Raw genomic sequence first — 15,655 nt, 5'->3', positions numbered from 1 at the left:
CAACCTTTAATATTCTTGATTCTGTACATTTAGTGTTTAGATTATTATGTGCTAGTGGGGGTGGACTTTGTTTTCTGGTCCAATCTGTTTGGTGTTCTGTTAACTTCTTGTGTGTTTATAGGCATCTCTTTCTTTACTCTCTGTATGTTCTTATAAAGACACTAGCCATAGTGAATAGGGGCCTCACCTGATATTATTTAATTATAGCAAAACTCTCTTGATATTGTTTAGTTACCTCTTGAAAGACCAAATATAGTCATATCGAGGTATAGAGCTTCAGCCTAAATAGGAGGAGGTGTGTGCAATCCAGCCTGTGGCGGATGTCAAAATTTCTGTCAGAAGTGACATTTAAGTAAATTCTAAAGTCAGTAGGAGTCAACCATTGTGATGGATGTGAAGGAATTTTTCTCCTTGAGAAGTAAGGAGATAGGAAAACAGTGAACTAAGGGGCGAGTGCAGTGCCTCCTAGAAACAGAAGGACTGAGAAGGTCCATAGGAGTGCAGAACAGTCAGCAAAGGGAGAAGTGGCCTGTCTGAGAGAGACTAGAAGAGAGCAGCTGAGGAAGCTGCAGCAAGAACTCAGGTTAACCAGGAACAGTGCTCCAGAGGCACTTTGAGACCAGGTGCACTGATATCTGAGAAAAGTCCTGTGCTGGGTGTGTAATGTGGACTAGAGGGGAGAATAAGGTGCCGAGGGGCCAGTCAAGAGGCCACTCCCAGTACTGTGGAGGATGGAAGTCGTCAGCTGCATGCAGAGTTGAGGCAGTGGGAACAGAGACAGTACACTAATTAGAAACACACTTAGAAGTTATTCTTGACAAACTTTAGTCTTCATTCCTGTGAGGGCTGAGCAAAAAATAAAAACTCATGGAAAGGTCCTGAGTGTTGAGTGACAGGCAGGAGGCCGGTGATTTACTGAGATGAGGGCATTTGAAGGAGAACAGACTTAGAAGAAAGATGGGCATGTCAAGTCTGATGAGTAAGACATCTGGAGAAAGACGTTCAGTGTTCAAAAGCCTTTAGGCATAAACCTAGAGAGACACATCTATACGACAGAGGTAGATCACACTCTTAAAAATGTGAAAATATTTACCAGGCAAGTACTATGCAAAATAAAATAGATGCCAAACATTGATATTAGACAAAATAGACTTTAAAACAAAAGCCTTAATAGCTTTATTTAACAAAAGTATGCATATGTATAATGCATGTCATATTTTGATTGAGTATACATTATGAACTAAGTCATTCAAATAAGCCTTTCAAAGCATGTTTTTCTTGGTGAATACTTAGAAAGTCTGCTCTCCTAGCAATTATGAAGTGTACTGTACATGATTTTATGATTTTCACTGTAGTTCACCATCCTGTGTAGTACTGTAGCATGCATTCCTCTTGTCTGGCTACAACCCACATCATCCTCTTTGTTCCCCAGCCCCAAAACAACCTCCTGTAACCACCATTCTACCCTGCTTTTATGAGTTTGGAGAGGGGCACCATTTTCTTTGTCTTGTCTCAGAGTGATTGTCTATGTTTCTGTAGGGAATAACACTGTAATAAATATGGGAGCGCAGATAGCTCTGCATAGATTGGTTTTATTTCCCTTGTATTCCTACCTAGAAATGAGATTTCTGCATTTGGGACTCAGGAATACTGCATTTAAATATGAAAATAAATCTGTCAGAGTATATTTAAGATCTTTGGAGAAAATTATAAAATTTAATTGAAAGAACTCCCAGTGGGTGGGTGGGTGGGGGAATGGGACGATATGAGTAACAAAATAAACAATATAGCCTTATATTATAATTCAAAGTGGGAAAAATAATATCCAGGAACCCATAGTGATGTGAATGAGATTGGATAGGTACAAGTAGGTAAATGAATAAAACAAATCCCCTATCCAGGTGAATTCTTTATCATTTGTGTTTCCTTCAGGGAGGTAAAATGTACCTTTCTGCCCTTAAATGAGAGATATGTTAAGGCTTGCTTGCGAAGAATGTGGTATGGAAAGTAATTCGACATTGGATAAAAGGTGACAAACACAGCCTTCCACACATGGTCAAGGTTAACATCGTTGATCACAGTGATAGCATGTGCTGTGAACTGCTGTCTTCCTCTCTGGGCCTGTAGCCTAGTCACAAGAAACACACCAAATAAACCCAAACAGAACGACTCTCCAAGACACCTGCCCAGTGCCCTTGCACACTGTTAAAGTAGAGCTAAAGAGCTGACTCAGTGGCTAAAGGTGCTTGCTGCCACGTCTGGTAGGCTGTCTGAGCCAGAGAGTTCAGGTTCAGCACCCAAATGGTGGAAAGAGACGACCGACCCTCAGTCATTTGATCTTACTGTGCTCTCGGACCCCTGCACACATACCTAGCTCACCCCATCCCCACAAACACAGCCATTAAATAGATTTTAAACCCAACAATAAAAAATGTGAAAGTTATCAAAAATAAGGAAAACTTGTGCCCCTGAGAAACCTAAGTGGACACAATCACTGCAACCCACTGCCCTTGATGAGATCCAGGACTAAGGAAAGACGTTGAGAAGCTAACTGTGTTAGGATAAAGTATGAGGCTGGGTCAATACAGATTTTATTAAGAGACAGAAGAGAACCTCTGCATATAAGAAGGCATGTATATTTTTTCCTAGGTATCATTTGGCAAAGACAACAGTTCCCCTCAAATTATTTTTGGACAATTAGTTTAAATCAAAATCCCGAAATTGGTTTGTGTTCAAATTCAACAAATTGGCTTAAAGGTCCATCTAGAAGAGCAAAGTGCAGATAATAACCAGAAAAAAAAATTCTTACAAGAAGTGGGGGTGGGAGCAATGGTGAGCTAACCTACTGTTTGGGATTTTAAACAACCAACCAACCCTGTAGCAATCCGTGTACAGATGTGAGCATGCTGGAAAATACAAACTGTGCAGTAGAAAGGGACGGAGGGTGTAGAACAGATTTCACATCTGTAACAGGGAAGACAGACACACCGGGGAAGGCAGTGTCTCTCGTTCTCAGCATGCTGTGCCTCCGCCCTGCACAAATTACGTGAAGATCTAATGAACTGAGGAGAGAACAAAACTGAACATGGATTTTGTGTGTATCTGTGTGTCTGTGAGTGCATACACAGGTGCCCAACAGGTTGAAAGAGGAGGCTCAAACAACCAATGCCTCCATAAAACAAATGACACGTAGTCAAGGAGATTTTTCAAATCCACGTGACCAGTCCAGAATGTATATAGAAGCCTTTAAGTCATTGCAAAGGGGACAAATGACCCACTAGAAAATGGGCCAAGGATAAGAATAGGCAAGTTATAGAAAATAAAAACCAAATGACCCACAGTCTAAAATGATATTTAGTTCCAATCATGATCAGCAATTATGGTGGCAGCAATGGGAAAGAGTATAACTTTTCTTTCTTTCTTTCTTTCTTTCTTTCTTTCTTTCTTTCTTTCTTTCTTTCTTTCTTTCTCTCTCTCTTTCTTTTTCTTCCTTTCTTTCCATCTTCTTCCCTCTTTCTCTTTTTTCTTTCCTGTTTCCTTCCTTCCTTCCTTTTCTTCTTTCTTTGGACTTATCTTTCCATTCATTTTATAAAATCTTAGGTTAGCACACACGGTATTGGGTTTCATGATGAAATCTTTTTAAAATTACACGTATTTGCTTACCAGTGTGAGGAGGATGAGGAAGGTGCACACAAAGGTGTGAAGGGCAGAGGACCAGTTTCAGGAGTCTATCCCTTCCTTCCCCTCTCTGGGTCTTGGGGATGGAATTCAGGTGGTCAGCCTTGCAGCAGGCACCTTTACCTGTTTAGCCATATGGCCAGTCTAGAAACTCTTTCTTATAAACTACTTATAGGCTATGAGTACTTATAGTCATATCCTGAAGAATATATAACATCAAGCACACATACATACAAGTATTCAACTGGGCATTTGTCTATTGTCTGAAACATAAAAGTAAGCCACATGAAATTCTGGCAGTACTAAACTGCCCTTGACTCATGGTGTGCAAACTGTCTGTAACCTCAGGTACCAAAGCAGACCTCTTAAGCATATTGCAAAGAAAACGTAGGCTACACCATAGTGCACATTATAGATCCATGTAGCCATCGCGTTCAGGTACATAACAAAACTTGTCACAAATGACTTTCTTTGTTATTTCTCTACCCCTTGAATCTGCATTGGCCACATGACTTGCACAAGCAGCGGCTCAAACCTTGTAAAAGAGACACTACATCCTTCTGTGATGAGAACCAAAGGTGGATGCGGATGTGGGCCGCTGTGTGACTTTGAAAACATGACCTTGAAAGATCAGGTCTCCTTCTTGATGCCATCCCTTTCCTCTCAGAATGAATAAGTAGAATGCTCAATTCGGAATTGTCAAGTTTAGATTGCCCAACACTTGAAAGTGTTTGAGAGACCAATAGACTGCCTACTCTTAGACGGCACATAGTAGGGGTTCTGGGAGAGTGGGGGTCACTGGCAGACCAGTCAAAGTGAGACCAGTTCCCCCAGGTATTTATCCATTTTTCTTCATCAGTGTTCAGCTTTCCTAGTCAAGGCTGCTAGATATGGATAGTTAGATTGGTCAGAAATTGGAGTAAGGTGAACGGATTTATCTGGTTAAGTGGGGTGGGAGGACAGAGCAGAGTTATCCTTCTAAGTGGCAATCTGTGACGGCCAATCTGAGTAGACAATAAAGTGAAGAGAGGCAGGCAAACAGCTAAAGGCCATTTTCTGAATCTCAGAACTGCTTGTGTTACGCTTGTCTCCCACACAAGATCACAAGCTTTTCAAACAAAACAAAAGGATTTTTTATTCACCATTTTCCCTAATATTCAGCAAAACATACAACTCCTAATAAGCAGTCCATAAATTACTAGAGTTGACTAGTGAGTTAAAACACTCTTCCCGGAAGCCCAGTGTTAAATTCTCTTGCTATTTTTTTCTAGACAAAAACAAATGCTATTCTTAATTGTTTCGAGTTAGTCCCAGTGATTCCTAGCATCTTCTTCTCCTGTCTATGAATCATTCTTATTAATTCCAGCACCCTCCTTTCCCGCGGATGGAGTCTTTCCTTTCAAAGAAGTTGCCTGGTTGAGTCACGTGTAATTTTTTCCCCTCTAGCCAATTTAATCCAAGAGATGAATTCCGATGATCCCTTTATACAGCAGAAAGCTGTCCTGGACACGGAAAAGAAACTCCTGCTGATGGAGAGAGAGCAAGAGGAGGACGGGTGCAGGACTACTCTGAACAAGACCATGATCAGTCCTCCACAAGCTCCTGAGGTTTCCCTTTCCGCTATGGAGGTCTATAAGTAGATGGTGTGGGGAGACCCTCTCTGAGGCAGGAATGTGTGATCTCACACCACCCAATGAGGCCAGCATAGTTCCCAGGCTTTCTGATCAGGTTTCCATATGAAACTGTAAGCTCTATAGTTTTTTTTATCTTTTCCTGTAGTGAAGGCTTAACCTCTGCCTGGGCTTGAGTGTTGTATTTAGGGTAGCCATCTCAACTCCCATGTTCTAGCAATTCATGGGTAACTAGTCACAGGGTGGGGGGTGGGGCCCCCTGACTTGGGCCATTTTGATTCTGTGGGAGAAGGACCATAATTGTGCCCACCATAACATCTCCAGCTTTAGAGCAAGCCCCTTAAAATCTGGAGCCATCAGTATCGGTGGTTAAAGGAAATGACGAGACTTCTCATTTGCTGTCTTGGCTTTATATACACATTTACCAGAGACTGAGTTCTAAAATTTGTTTCTTTGTTTCTATGATAACCCGGATCTTGCAGAATGCAGATGAAATGAACCCAGGTAAGGACAGCATCTCTCTCTCCCTTTCCAATGTGTGTATTCATTTAAGATCGGTATTTTTTTTTTATAGAATGTAACTTCCAGACCCTTAAATTATGGCCCCTGGGCTTACAAACAACCCACAAACAAAATCCTGCTGACACCCAGGTCTGGCACCACTGGGCCAAGAGGTAGCAAGCAGAGGCCTTTCTATTTTATTTTTTGTTTTCTCCTGACCAATCTTTTGTAAAGTGAACTCAGTTGTTCTTTATGATCCAATTTACCCTTCCTGCTTAGGGGATGCAGTTATTGTCTGTGTTGCTCAGCTCTGAGGCTCATTATGTTAAATAGAATAAAAAAGTCTCTCTTCAAAGGAAAACCTCTTTTAAGAGACATAATTCAAATCTGAGGCATAGACACAGCCATCACACATAATAATACACCACACGGGTTAGCATTTAAAGTCACATTAGGAAGGTGACAGTTCAGCTGCCTCAGAATTGTGTGCATATGTGCACATGCTTATGTACTCAAGTGTGCATGTATACACACACGCACACACACACACACACACACACCCATGCATGCATGTGTGTTCCTACATATGTATGCATATGTATAGCTGTAACGTCCCAAAGTAGCTTCCTCTGGAATTTGAACTAAAGGACTGATTGGAGTATCTGGCTTTTTCTTTTTAACACTGTAAATCGCTCTGCTGTCAGATGCCTTCTTGGCATCTGTGGAGAAGGACGCCAAGGAACGAGCCAAGAGAAGACGAGAAAACAAAGTCCTAGCAGATGGTAACTGTTGGTCCTTACTTTTCAATAGCTGGGATGACTCAAGCTGGAAGAAACCCATAAAAACCTGTGTGCAGATGTGTGGGGCTGTGGAGGCCCTGGGGAGTGGGTTCCTGATGGACTGGCAGCCTGAAGACCTGGTCAGGCAGAAACCAGTGGTGGTCCATCCTCTGATCTTACTCAGTTGCAGCCAGTAAGACACAGCCTTAATCAGGACCCCTGGGTGGACTGAGCCAATCAGATTCCTGAATGGCTCTTGGGAAATAGGAAAGAAGAGAGGCTCCACTGGCTAACCTGAGCTAAAGGCAGAGTCAGAAGGAAAAGTGAAATAGGGGAGAAGAGGAGACAAAGTAAATGGAAATTGATAGAGTGCTGTTGTATGTGTTGGGGTCTGGTGCAGAGTGCTTTCTGTGGTTTTGTAAAATGGACAGTGGAGTGTTAATCCTCCCCACTCCCTATTTGCTTGAAGACTATGGGGACACTTGCCTTGGTCAAGGGTACTAGTGACACAAATGTAAGCCTCAGTTCAGAAAAATATCATTTCTCTGAGAGGCTGCATAGAAAACCTCAGCATAGATTTGAAGGGGGAAAAAATAAAGAAATTGCACCTCAGGTAACAGCAGAGAGAAATAAATAGCGCCATGTGGAACTAGAAAACCTGAAATGCAGAAGGACCTCTTGACACACGCTGAGGGCTGACTGTGTGACTTTTATTTTCCCAGCCCTAAAGGAGAAGGGGAATGAGGCCTTTGTCAAGGGCGACTATAAAACAGCCATTTTCTTCTACAGTGAGGGGTTAGGGAAGCTCAAGGACATGAAGGCGCTGTACACCAACCGAGCCCAGGTGGGTAACCCAGGGCATCCATTGTGGCGACTCTAGGAACAGGCGCTGGGAACCCGTCAAAGCACATGAGGGTGGACAGTATCATTGGTGGTAAATGTTTACCAACCAGCTTCTGTGGTCCATGTTGCAAGTACCAGTTTCCATGGTATGAAAACGTCCCATAATCAGCCTCATGGTCTATAAGAACTTGAAATCTGCCACTAATGTTTTTAATGGTATTCTCAAGGGCCACTATGCCAGTTCGTGCTTGTTATGTCAAACCTGCTTTTTGATTCTATGACTGGAGTTAAACTGGGTAGCCAGGAAACCGACAGCACTTTCTCGGAATGTCAGGTTTCTGAAGCCCTTTCCCCTCAGGTTTATTTTTACAAGGAACCTCATTTTCTCAAAATGGACCGTCCCCACCCCCTGATGTTTCTTACCTGCTGCTTAATGAAGGCCGGAAGGTGGTAACTATCACTTGAAACAAAAATGTCACTAGTAACCTTATCTTTGAGATACAGTGAAGTTTGGCATGGCAGATTCATGGATATGATTCCATGATAGGCAGGGCCTGTCAATTGGACCTCTCTGTGACAAGACTTGATGCCATGTCACTGACCAGAGAGGGAGCCAGCCGCAGAGCCCTCATAAGCTCCGATCTCCATAAATCAAGAGTCTCTGTCTGGGCTTGGTGGAGAAGAAGCAGTCATAGCCAGACACGGGGCATTCGAAGCTGGAGAGTCTAAGGGCGACAGTGATTTAATGGCCAATAAATCCGAGAGCAATACAAGCTTGTTACCTGAACATTTTGCATACTTCTGACTAGAGGCCAGGTGTTCTTTTCTACCCTCATTTGTGGCAAAATCTTGTTATCCGTAAGAAAGATGGCAAGGAGTCGCTTGAGCGGTGCCCACCTTATTGCCCTAACAAGAATATAAATATGAAGTTATTAAGGACAAAACCTGCCGTATACTTTCCCTTAGTGCTCCATCTGTCACAGCTATCCAGTGCCCCACTGGTTATATAACACTGGTCCCTTTAAAGAATTCAGAAGGATCTTTTAGGTGTAAGCAATTAATACAATGATTACTTTTCTTTCTTTTTTGGCACTGAATTTTGTCCTGGAAAATATCTACCTTCTGATGCTCATTCAAGCTAGTTTCCCTGAAGTGATTAGAAAGCAATGGAGTTGAATTGCTTTTCAAATGTTATGTAATTCAGACTCGTATCTAGTGCAGGCTGTCCACCCCCCACCCCCATTCATCTAACTTAATTAGATGCATTTTTACTGTATTCAATTTTAAGCCACCCTTTGATTAATCATAAGAATCTCATTAAGAGTGACTGTGGATAAATATAAGGAAATGCCGTGAAAGGCTTTGGAGAAGCAATTTCTTCCAGCTCTTTCTCTCTGTCTCTGAGAGCATACATTCAGAGGCAGATAAACACGGAACGTGCTGCCCGGTATTAGGAGTCACTTGAACCACTGACTATTTTTAAAATGCCTCTCCCATTGCTTGCTAAAGAAAAAAAGAAGCCTACCTCCTCGTTGCCTTTATTTCTCTCCTACAGCTAATGTTAAATCAAGATGCCTGGTGCCAGCTAGATAAATCTAGAGTTTAATTGCCATTAAGAAAAGTAGCTCTTCTTAAAATGGGAAGAAGCAAAAGAGAATGGAGACAACACAGGGAGTCAAACTCATGTCTTAGAGGAGACAAGAGAAAAGGAAAGGGAAGAAAAAGTAAAAGGCTACATAGAGAAATTGTTGAAGCCCATGATGCGGTCTTCCGGGTTGTTTGGACCTTAAGTCTCACAGCATAAGATCATGGTTGCAGTGGTCTAGTTGTCTAATTGTCTAGAGGACATGAATTTCTTTACCCCATATGATTTTCAAGTGCAACTCAAGACCCAAAGAGGAGAGAGTGGAGCTGTACAACAAAGGCCACCAGACAGCTGTTTCCTGCTCCCCCCTCAATTTGACTAGATGCCTTGATTCCCCAAGAGTTACAAGGCCAATGTAATTGGCTTTTTTATGGAAATAGCTCTTGTTACTGCTAAGAATATTACAGCCCTTGGGAAAGTTTGGGTTGTGAGTGCCTATAGATGTACACTGGCTTTGTTCTCAGAGACTGGGGTCTTGGGACAAATCACTCATTCCCTGGCACCCAGGTTGGATTTTTTTTCAGAGGGGAGGTTGTTTGTTTGTTTGTTTGTTTGTTTTCTTAGATGGGATGTAAGAAACCATTACTGTTTCTTCTGGAACTTTCCAAAAGAAGAGTGCATAAAATCTATGTAGTGCTTCTTGATAAGAGAAAAGAAGGTGGAGGAAGGATGGAGGAAAAAGAGAACAATATATATAAATATATTCTTTATCTCCCATTTTATTATTAGTAAATATTAATTTAGAAAAATGGTTTCTTGATTAAATGACCTATACCCATACGCACATATGTACACAAACACACACACATGCAAATATACACACATATACAAACACGTGCACACACACTTAAACACAGATATACATATTCACACACATACACATACACACATACACAGAAACACACACATATGCAAACACACATGCATACACACATACACATGTGCACACACATGCCCACACATACATACACATATGTGTACATACATACACACACAAATACATACACATGCACACACATAAACTAGGATCTGCATTTAAAAATGAACATATGGTGTTTGTCTTCTCACCTCTTTTATATATTCCCCAGATCTATCAATTTCCCTGCAATTTCATGTTTCTTTACAACTGGATAAAACTCCATTGTGTATCTGTATTGGGTTTTTATTACCCATTTACCTGTTGATGGGCATCTGGACTGGTTCCATTTCCCTGCTATATGTGTGTGCAGGTATCTCTGTGTAGGATGTACAGTCCTTTGGATAAATGCCAGAAGTTTTCCAGCTGGGGTATGTGGTTTCCAGAGAATCCTCCATACTGGTTTATTTCCATAATGGCTGCACTAGTCTGTACGCTCACCTGTGAATAAGGTTTCTAGCCTTCCTATATTCTCGACTCCATTTTGTTATTTGTTTACTTGGTGATATTAGCTGCCCTTTCTGTGCTGACTGAGGGAGGACTCCTTTGATGCAGAAGAGTTGTGTCTGAGTATCACAGACTTGTGTCATTTCAGGCTTATATAAAACTTGGGGATTATCAGAAGGCTCTCGTGGATTGTGACTGGGCTCTCAAGGTAAGAGATTCTTTCCTTGGCCACATGACTATATTGAGTCTGAGTCCTGAAGTACACAGGAAGCAGCTCCATGCGTGTCCCCTGAAGGGCCTCAGTTTCCTCATCTGTGAAATGGAATGGAATAGAGTTGCTGGGAGGGTGGGAACATGCATCCAGTGCACTTAGCTCACACATGTGCTCCAGAGACACTGTCAGCATTGGTCCTTAGAGGTCCTACGTGACACTAGCTATTCTGCACGTGGTCCTTGTCACATGCTTCACTCTGTGTCACAGGGAAAACGTCATTTCCTCCCCTCCAGGACCAGCCACAAGAGACAATTTCTACAATGCCATCTTCTTTATCAGTCTGGAAATCCTTTGGAAATGGATTCCGCCCTCTTCTGTTTGTGGAGGGTGATCAGAAGTATATAGTGCTATTTTCCCATGAGGGCCAGGCTTGGGCACATGCACAATGCCTTGCTTCATGTTCTCTCAAGAGCATACAAGTAGAGGATCAAGTGTGCAGAGAGGAAAGATTGCTCAGCTCTCGGGTGCCACAAATAATCCTTGGGGACAGTATTTCATATGACTAAATAAATGTTTAAATAACCCTAAATCCAAGCTTCCCTATCTGACACTGCCACAAGTCCTTTTAAAAAATTACCTGAACAAACTCCTCTCAGAGGCAGTTACATAAGCCCCTCAAAGGGTCTAGAAATAAGAAGCAGTTTTATCTTTAAAAATGCTTGAGATTTACTGTGGCACTCCATAAAAATATAGTCCTATCTCCCCCCCCTTCTGTGTTTCTATTTCTGTCTGCCTTATCTCTATCTCATTGTCTCTGTCTCTCTGTCTCTTTGTTTTCTGTATCTCTGTGTCTCTGTCTCTATGTCTGTGTCCATCTCTGTCTTTGTCTCTCCGTCTGTCCCTCCCTCCCTCGCTCCCTTACTCCCTCCTTTTTTCTCATTCTCTCTGTCCTATGGCTTTTCACACATCAGGCCACACTTAGCCACAACTCCAAGCCTTTATATTTTGAGCCAAGGTCTAACTAATTTGACTAGTCTGGCCTTGAGTCTGTTAACCTCCTGCCTGCTTCAGCCTCCCAAGTAGCTAAAATTATAGCCATCCATCATCAGGCCTAACTTCATAAAATGTATGTCTTTGTTGTAACGTGTAACATAACATGTAATGTGACCGGTTTGACAGAGGAAGGGCAAAGAAAGCTTAGGCATAGAGTACCTCAGACCATTTGCCATTTTACTTGATTAGTTGAAACAACTTACAGTCAGTTAAGGCAGAATTCTAAGAGAAGGATCCAGGTGTATCAGGTGCCTCCAATCCCCAAAGACAGCATCCTTGGCCTCACCCAATGGCCATGGCCTAAATCAAGAACATACATTCACAGTCACATACTGGCCACTTTCTCTTGCTAATCTTTGTTTCTACTTTTTTATTTTGTGTGTTTGTATGTGTGTCTATGCATAACATATGTGTGATATATGTGTGAGTGTGTATGAGAAAGAATGTATGTGAATGTGTGTGAGTGTGTTTTGTATGCATAGCTTGTGTGTAAATGTCATAGCTCATGTAAAGAAGTCAGGAAAATCTCCGAGGAGTTGGTCTTAGGCTTCCAGCTTTAGGCAGGTTCAGAGGACTGACTACTGTCTCCAGGTTTCTGTGGTAAGTGCCTCACCTGTGGAACCATCTCCATAGCTCCTCTTGCTTTTCTTTCTATTGAGGGTATAAGCAAGGAAATCAGGAATGAATTAGAACACCCCCCCCTTGATTCTGGGGGATAAAGCATGGTGAACCTGCAGGTAACATGAAGCACCTGGTTATATCCTCCCTCTGAAGGCACCGTGTGGAGTCACACTGCACTATCACACTAGGTGGGTCTTCCCATCCTGAGAGCAACCACATGCTGACTGACTGCAGCATTGGATCTCCAACACAGACAAGCTCACCCACGCTGTCACCTTGTTTGCTCACAGTGTTGTTGTTGTTGTTGTAATTTGTTTGGTTTTCTGGCACCAGTCATCAGGAGAAAAGAGCTCAGGATGTTTTCCTTGGCTGTTTCCATGCTAACAGCAAAACCAATCATTCGCTGCAGCCTCACGGCATGGGTTCTGTCAGTGCCACTACCCTCAGTATTTTTTCTGACCACAAGATGAGCCCTCAAATCCGAATTAAGCCATTTACATAGATGTACAAAGCCAGAGGCCACACTGGCTGTCAGCCTGTGCTCTTTTAACTATCTACTGTTTAAAAAAAAAAAAAAAAAAAAAAAAGCCCTGCCGGAACCGGAAACCCCAGGATCCCTGGGAAAGGGTCACATTCTCAGGTAGAAACAGGATTTCCTCCAGGGACTCCAGAGTGCAAGTCTTCTAATCAGACAAGGACCAAAGAGTTAGCCACAGCCCATGCTGGCCCAGGCTAACACATTGGCCTCTGCCCAAATGGTGAATGAATCTCACATAATTAGCTGAATGAGACACCAAAGCAGAGCAGGCCCAGTGGAGGTGGCATTAAAATTATCACCAACACCCAGAACCAGTGAGGCTCCCAGCTAGGGAGGTTTGCATCGACACAAAAAGAATTTGAAACTGGCTAAGTTCTGCTCTTTGTGGAAGCCATGGAGTACAAGAAAAGGCTTGCTCTCTTTAAAAAGTCTTTAAAATCTCAGTAGCAACGATCTCTGGCACTCTATTATTAATAGTACGGGGACTTTCATGCCAATTTAACATTTCTTGACACTTTTAAATTGGAAGAGACCAGCCCGAGTGATATTTCAGGACCGATGTTCCTTGTCAAAGAAGATAAGGGTGGCAAAGCTGTTTTCCATCAGGAGCAGAGGAGTATCACCATCAGCAGAACACTTCCTGCACGATGAAATCCATCCTGCTCTGAAGGCCACACTCCTTCGAAGATGGTGGGGGGCTTATTGAAGTAAATGCTTGTGACAGAAGACTCCTGGTTACACCAGACAGGTCCAGTCATAAGAAGATACATTAGTCGCTCGTTGTGGGTGGAGAGAAGATGACGTCATAGCTACAGCCACTTCTCTGTGCCACACCTGTGAAGGTCATGGTCTTCAGCTTAGGGGCCTGCATGCCCCCAGCCATGTAACACTGGTATTCTGCCATGAACATGCTATGAATATCTGGTTCTCGTGCACAGAGGTGTGGAACAACCTCTCTTCCCCTTGGTCACACCTTTCCTGCTTCCTGGCTTTCACCTTTTGTAAGTTTGCTATCTCACCACTCTGCTTCCTGTCCTCTTCTCTCTACAACAGGGCCCTCAAGGCTTCACAGCGCCTCTCACAAACCTCATGGATTCATCTGTGCAATTCCCTTTCAGACCAGCTTCCCCAGTACCTCCCTTCTCCCAGTTCCAGGTCCACCTCCACCACCTCATGCAGGCTTCCCTGTGGTTGTCTTGGCATCCCACCAACTTCAGGGAGTCTACAAACTAAGACTGTCTTCCCACTCGGACAGCTTCTCTTCTACCTGCCCTCAAGACCGCTTTCTGTTAAAGCCAAGTATGCCTTCCCTGTATCTCAGCTTGGTAGCGCCCATCTTTCTTTGATTTAGCTCTGATGTCTGAACTCCCCTTTCTGCAGTTGTCAGGCATCAGCCCTCCTTCCAACAACTGTCTGGACTCCTTGCTCATCTCCCTGCCTTTCCCTGCTCTGTCAGTTCTGCATGCCACCTCCAGACCATTTTCCCTTCTCACTAACAATGATAAAGCAACCCACTTGGCATCTGAGACTTTCCCATGGAGTCTTTTTAGCTCCCCCTTTCCATCCCCTCTTGTTCCTCCACCCAGTACTTCAATTACAGCTGGGCCATGCATAAGGCTCCTGAACTCCCTTCTCTGGACTCTACCCCATTCCCTTCCCTTTCTGTCATAAGCCTCACTTCAGTGCTTTCTCTCACTCAAGATTCAGTTCAAATCCCTCCCACATTGCCTGCTCCTCTCATTGAAGGGTCTCCCCCACTGAATCTGGAGGAGAGCGCCCCCTGCAGTCATTTTTTTTCATAGCACACTTCTGAAAGAGATTTGGTTTTATTTGCTGTCCTTGTTTCCAGTATTGGGAATTGTGCATATTAGGCAAGCGACATTGCCAATCCTGAGAACACTTTTAAGCCCCTGTGCCCTGGAATTCAATGGGCATATTTCAAATTCAAGCTCTTCCATGCACTGATCATGCAATATGACCCCCACCGCCACCACCCCGCGTGCTCTGCTTTCTGCTTCTGTGGAATGGGGATGCCCCATCCGGGCCTGGTTTGCCGCATCGCTATGAGGCTCTCAGAAGACCATCCATGCAGGCCACCAAGCTCAGTGCCAACCACGTGGAGCAGACTGATCGGCCTGGGCGCTTATTGCTCTGTTTATTACACCCATGCACTTCACAATAGATCAGGAAATATTACACATAGAAACTCCTGGTAAGAGGTTCTCTAGCAATTATTATTTCCTCCTTTGCTACTTTTTAGCCTTTCTATAAATCGCATTTGCTCTGGGATGTATTGTTGCTGTGGTAACCACAGCAATAGCAGCTAATGGCGTATTAGGAGAGTGCTAAGTGTTACAGGATTCTCCCCCACAACAATGGGCAATGTGAATTACTATCTTTACTTTCTAGATAAGGAAAATGGTTGCCCAAAAGCTAGTGGCCTAACCAATATTCTGAGTTGTTAATTCACCTAGAACATTTTAGACTCCTGAAACTGACCTCCTGAACCTTCTAATTCTAAACCCTAAAGGATATCTCACCTGGCTCAGTAACTTGCTCATGAAGGGGACTGGGAAATGTTAATTAACTGATGTTTCAAATGTTAGTTCATATGTTTGTGCTGGATGGCTCCCTGCACACTTATGAGGAGGAGGAGCAGGCAGAGTCAGGGCCCTTCTTGAGTGGTATGGCCTTAGCTAACACGTAACCCCTCCCTTTTGTAGGGGGCATCCATCTAGAACCTTAAGTCATATTAATGGAGACTCCTGTTCGTTCTGTATGGTTCAACT

The 15,655-nt window shown here is 43.2% G+C and overlaps 1 protein-coding gene across 1 annotated transcript in view; it reads left to right on the top strand.

Annotated features, from left to right (window-relative positions):
• The window catches only part of Ttc12 (tetratricopeptide repeat domain 12), a 47,271-nt gene that overhangs the window by 8,025 nt on the left and 23,591 nt on the right, over positions 1-15,655 (top strand). Inside the window, exons 3-7 of the mRNA XM_032911062.1 lie at positions 5,125-5,285; positions 5,792-5,813; positions 6,515-6,592; positions 7,312-7,433; positions 10,589-10,648. Of these exons, the coding sequence (XP_032766953.1) occupies positions 5,125-5,285; positions 5,792-5,813; positions 6,515-6,592; positions 7,312-7,433; positions 10,589-10,648 (443 nt within the window). The remainder of the gene's footprint in view (positions 1-5,124; positions 5,286-5,791; positions 5,814-6,514; positions 6,593-7,311; positions 7,434-10,588; positions 10,649-15,655) is intronic.

Source organism: Rattus rattus, chromosome 8 (assembly GCF_011064425.1).
Source record: "Rattus rattus isolate New Zealand chromosome 8, Rrattus_CSIRO_v1, whole genome shotgun sequence".
Classification (NCBI taxonomy): Eukaryota; Metazoa; Chordata; class Mammalia; order Rodentia; family Muridae; genus Rattus; species Rattus rattus.
This window is presented reverse-complemented; position numbering and strand designations above follow the sequence as displayed.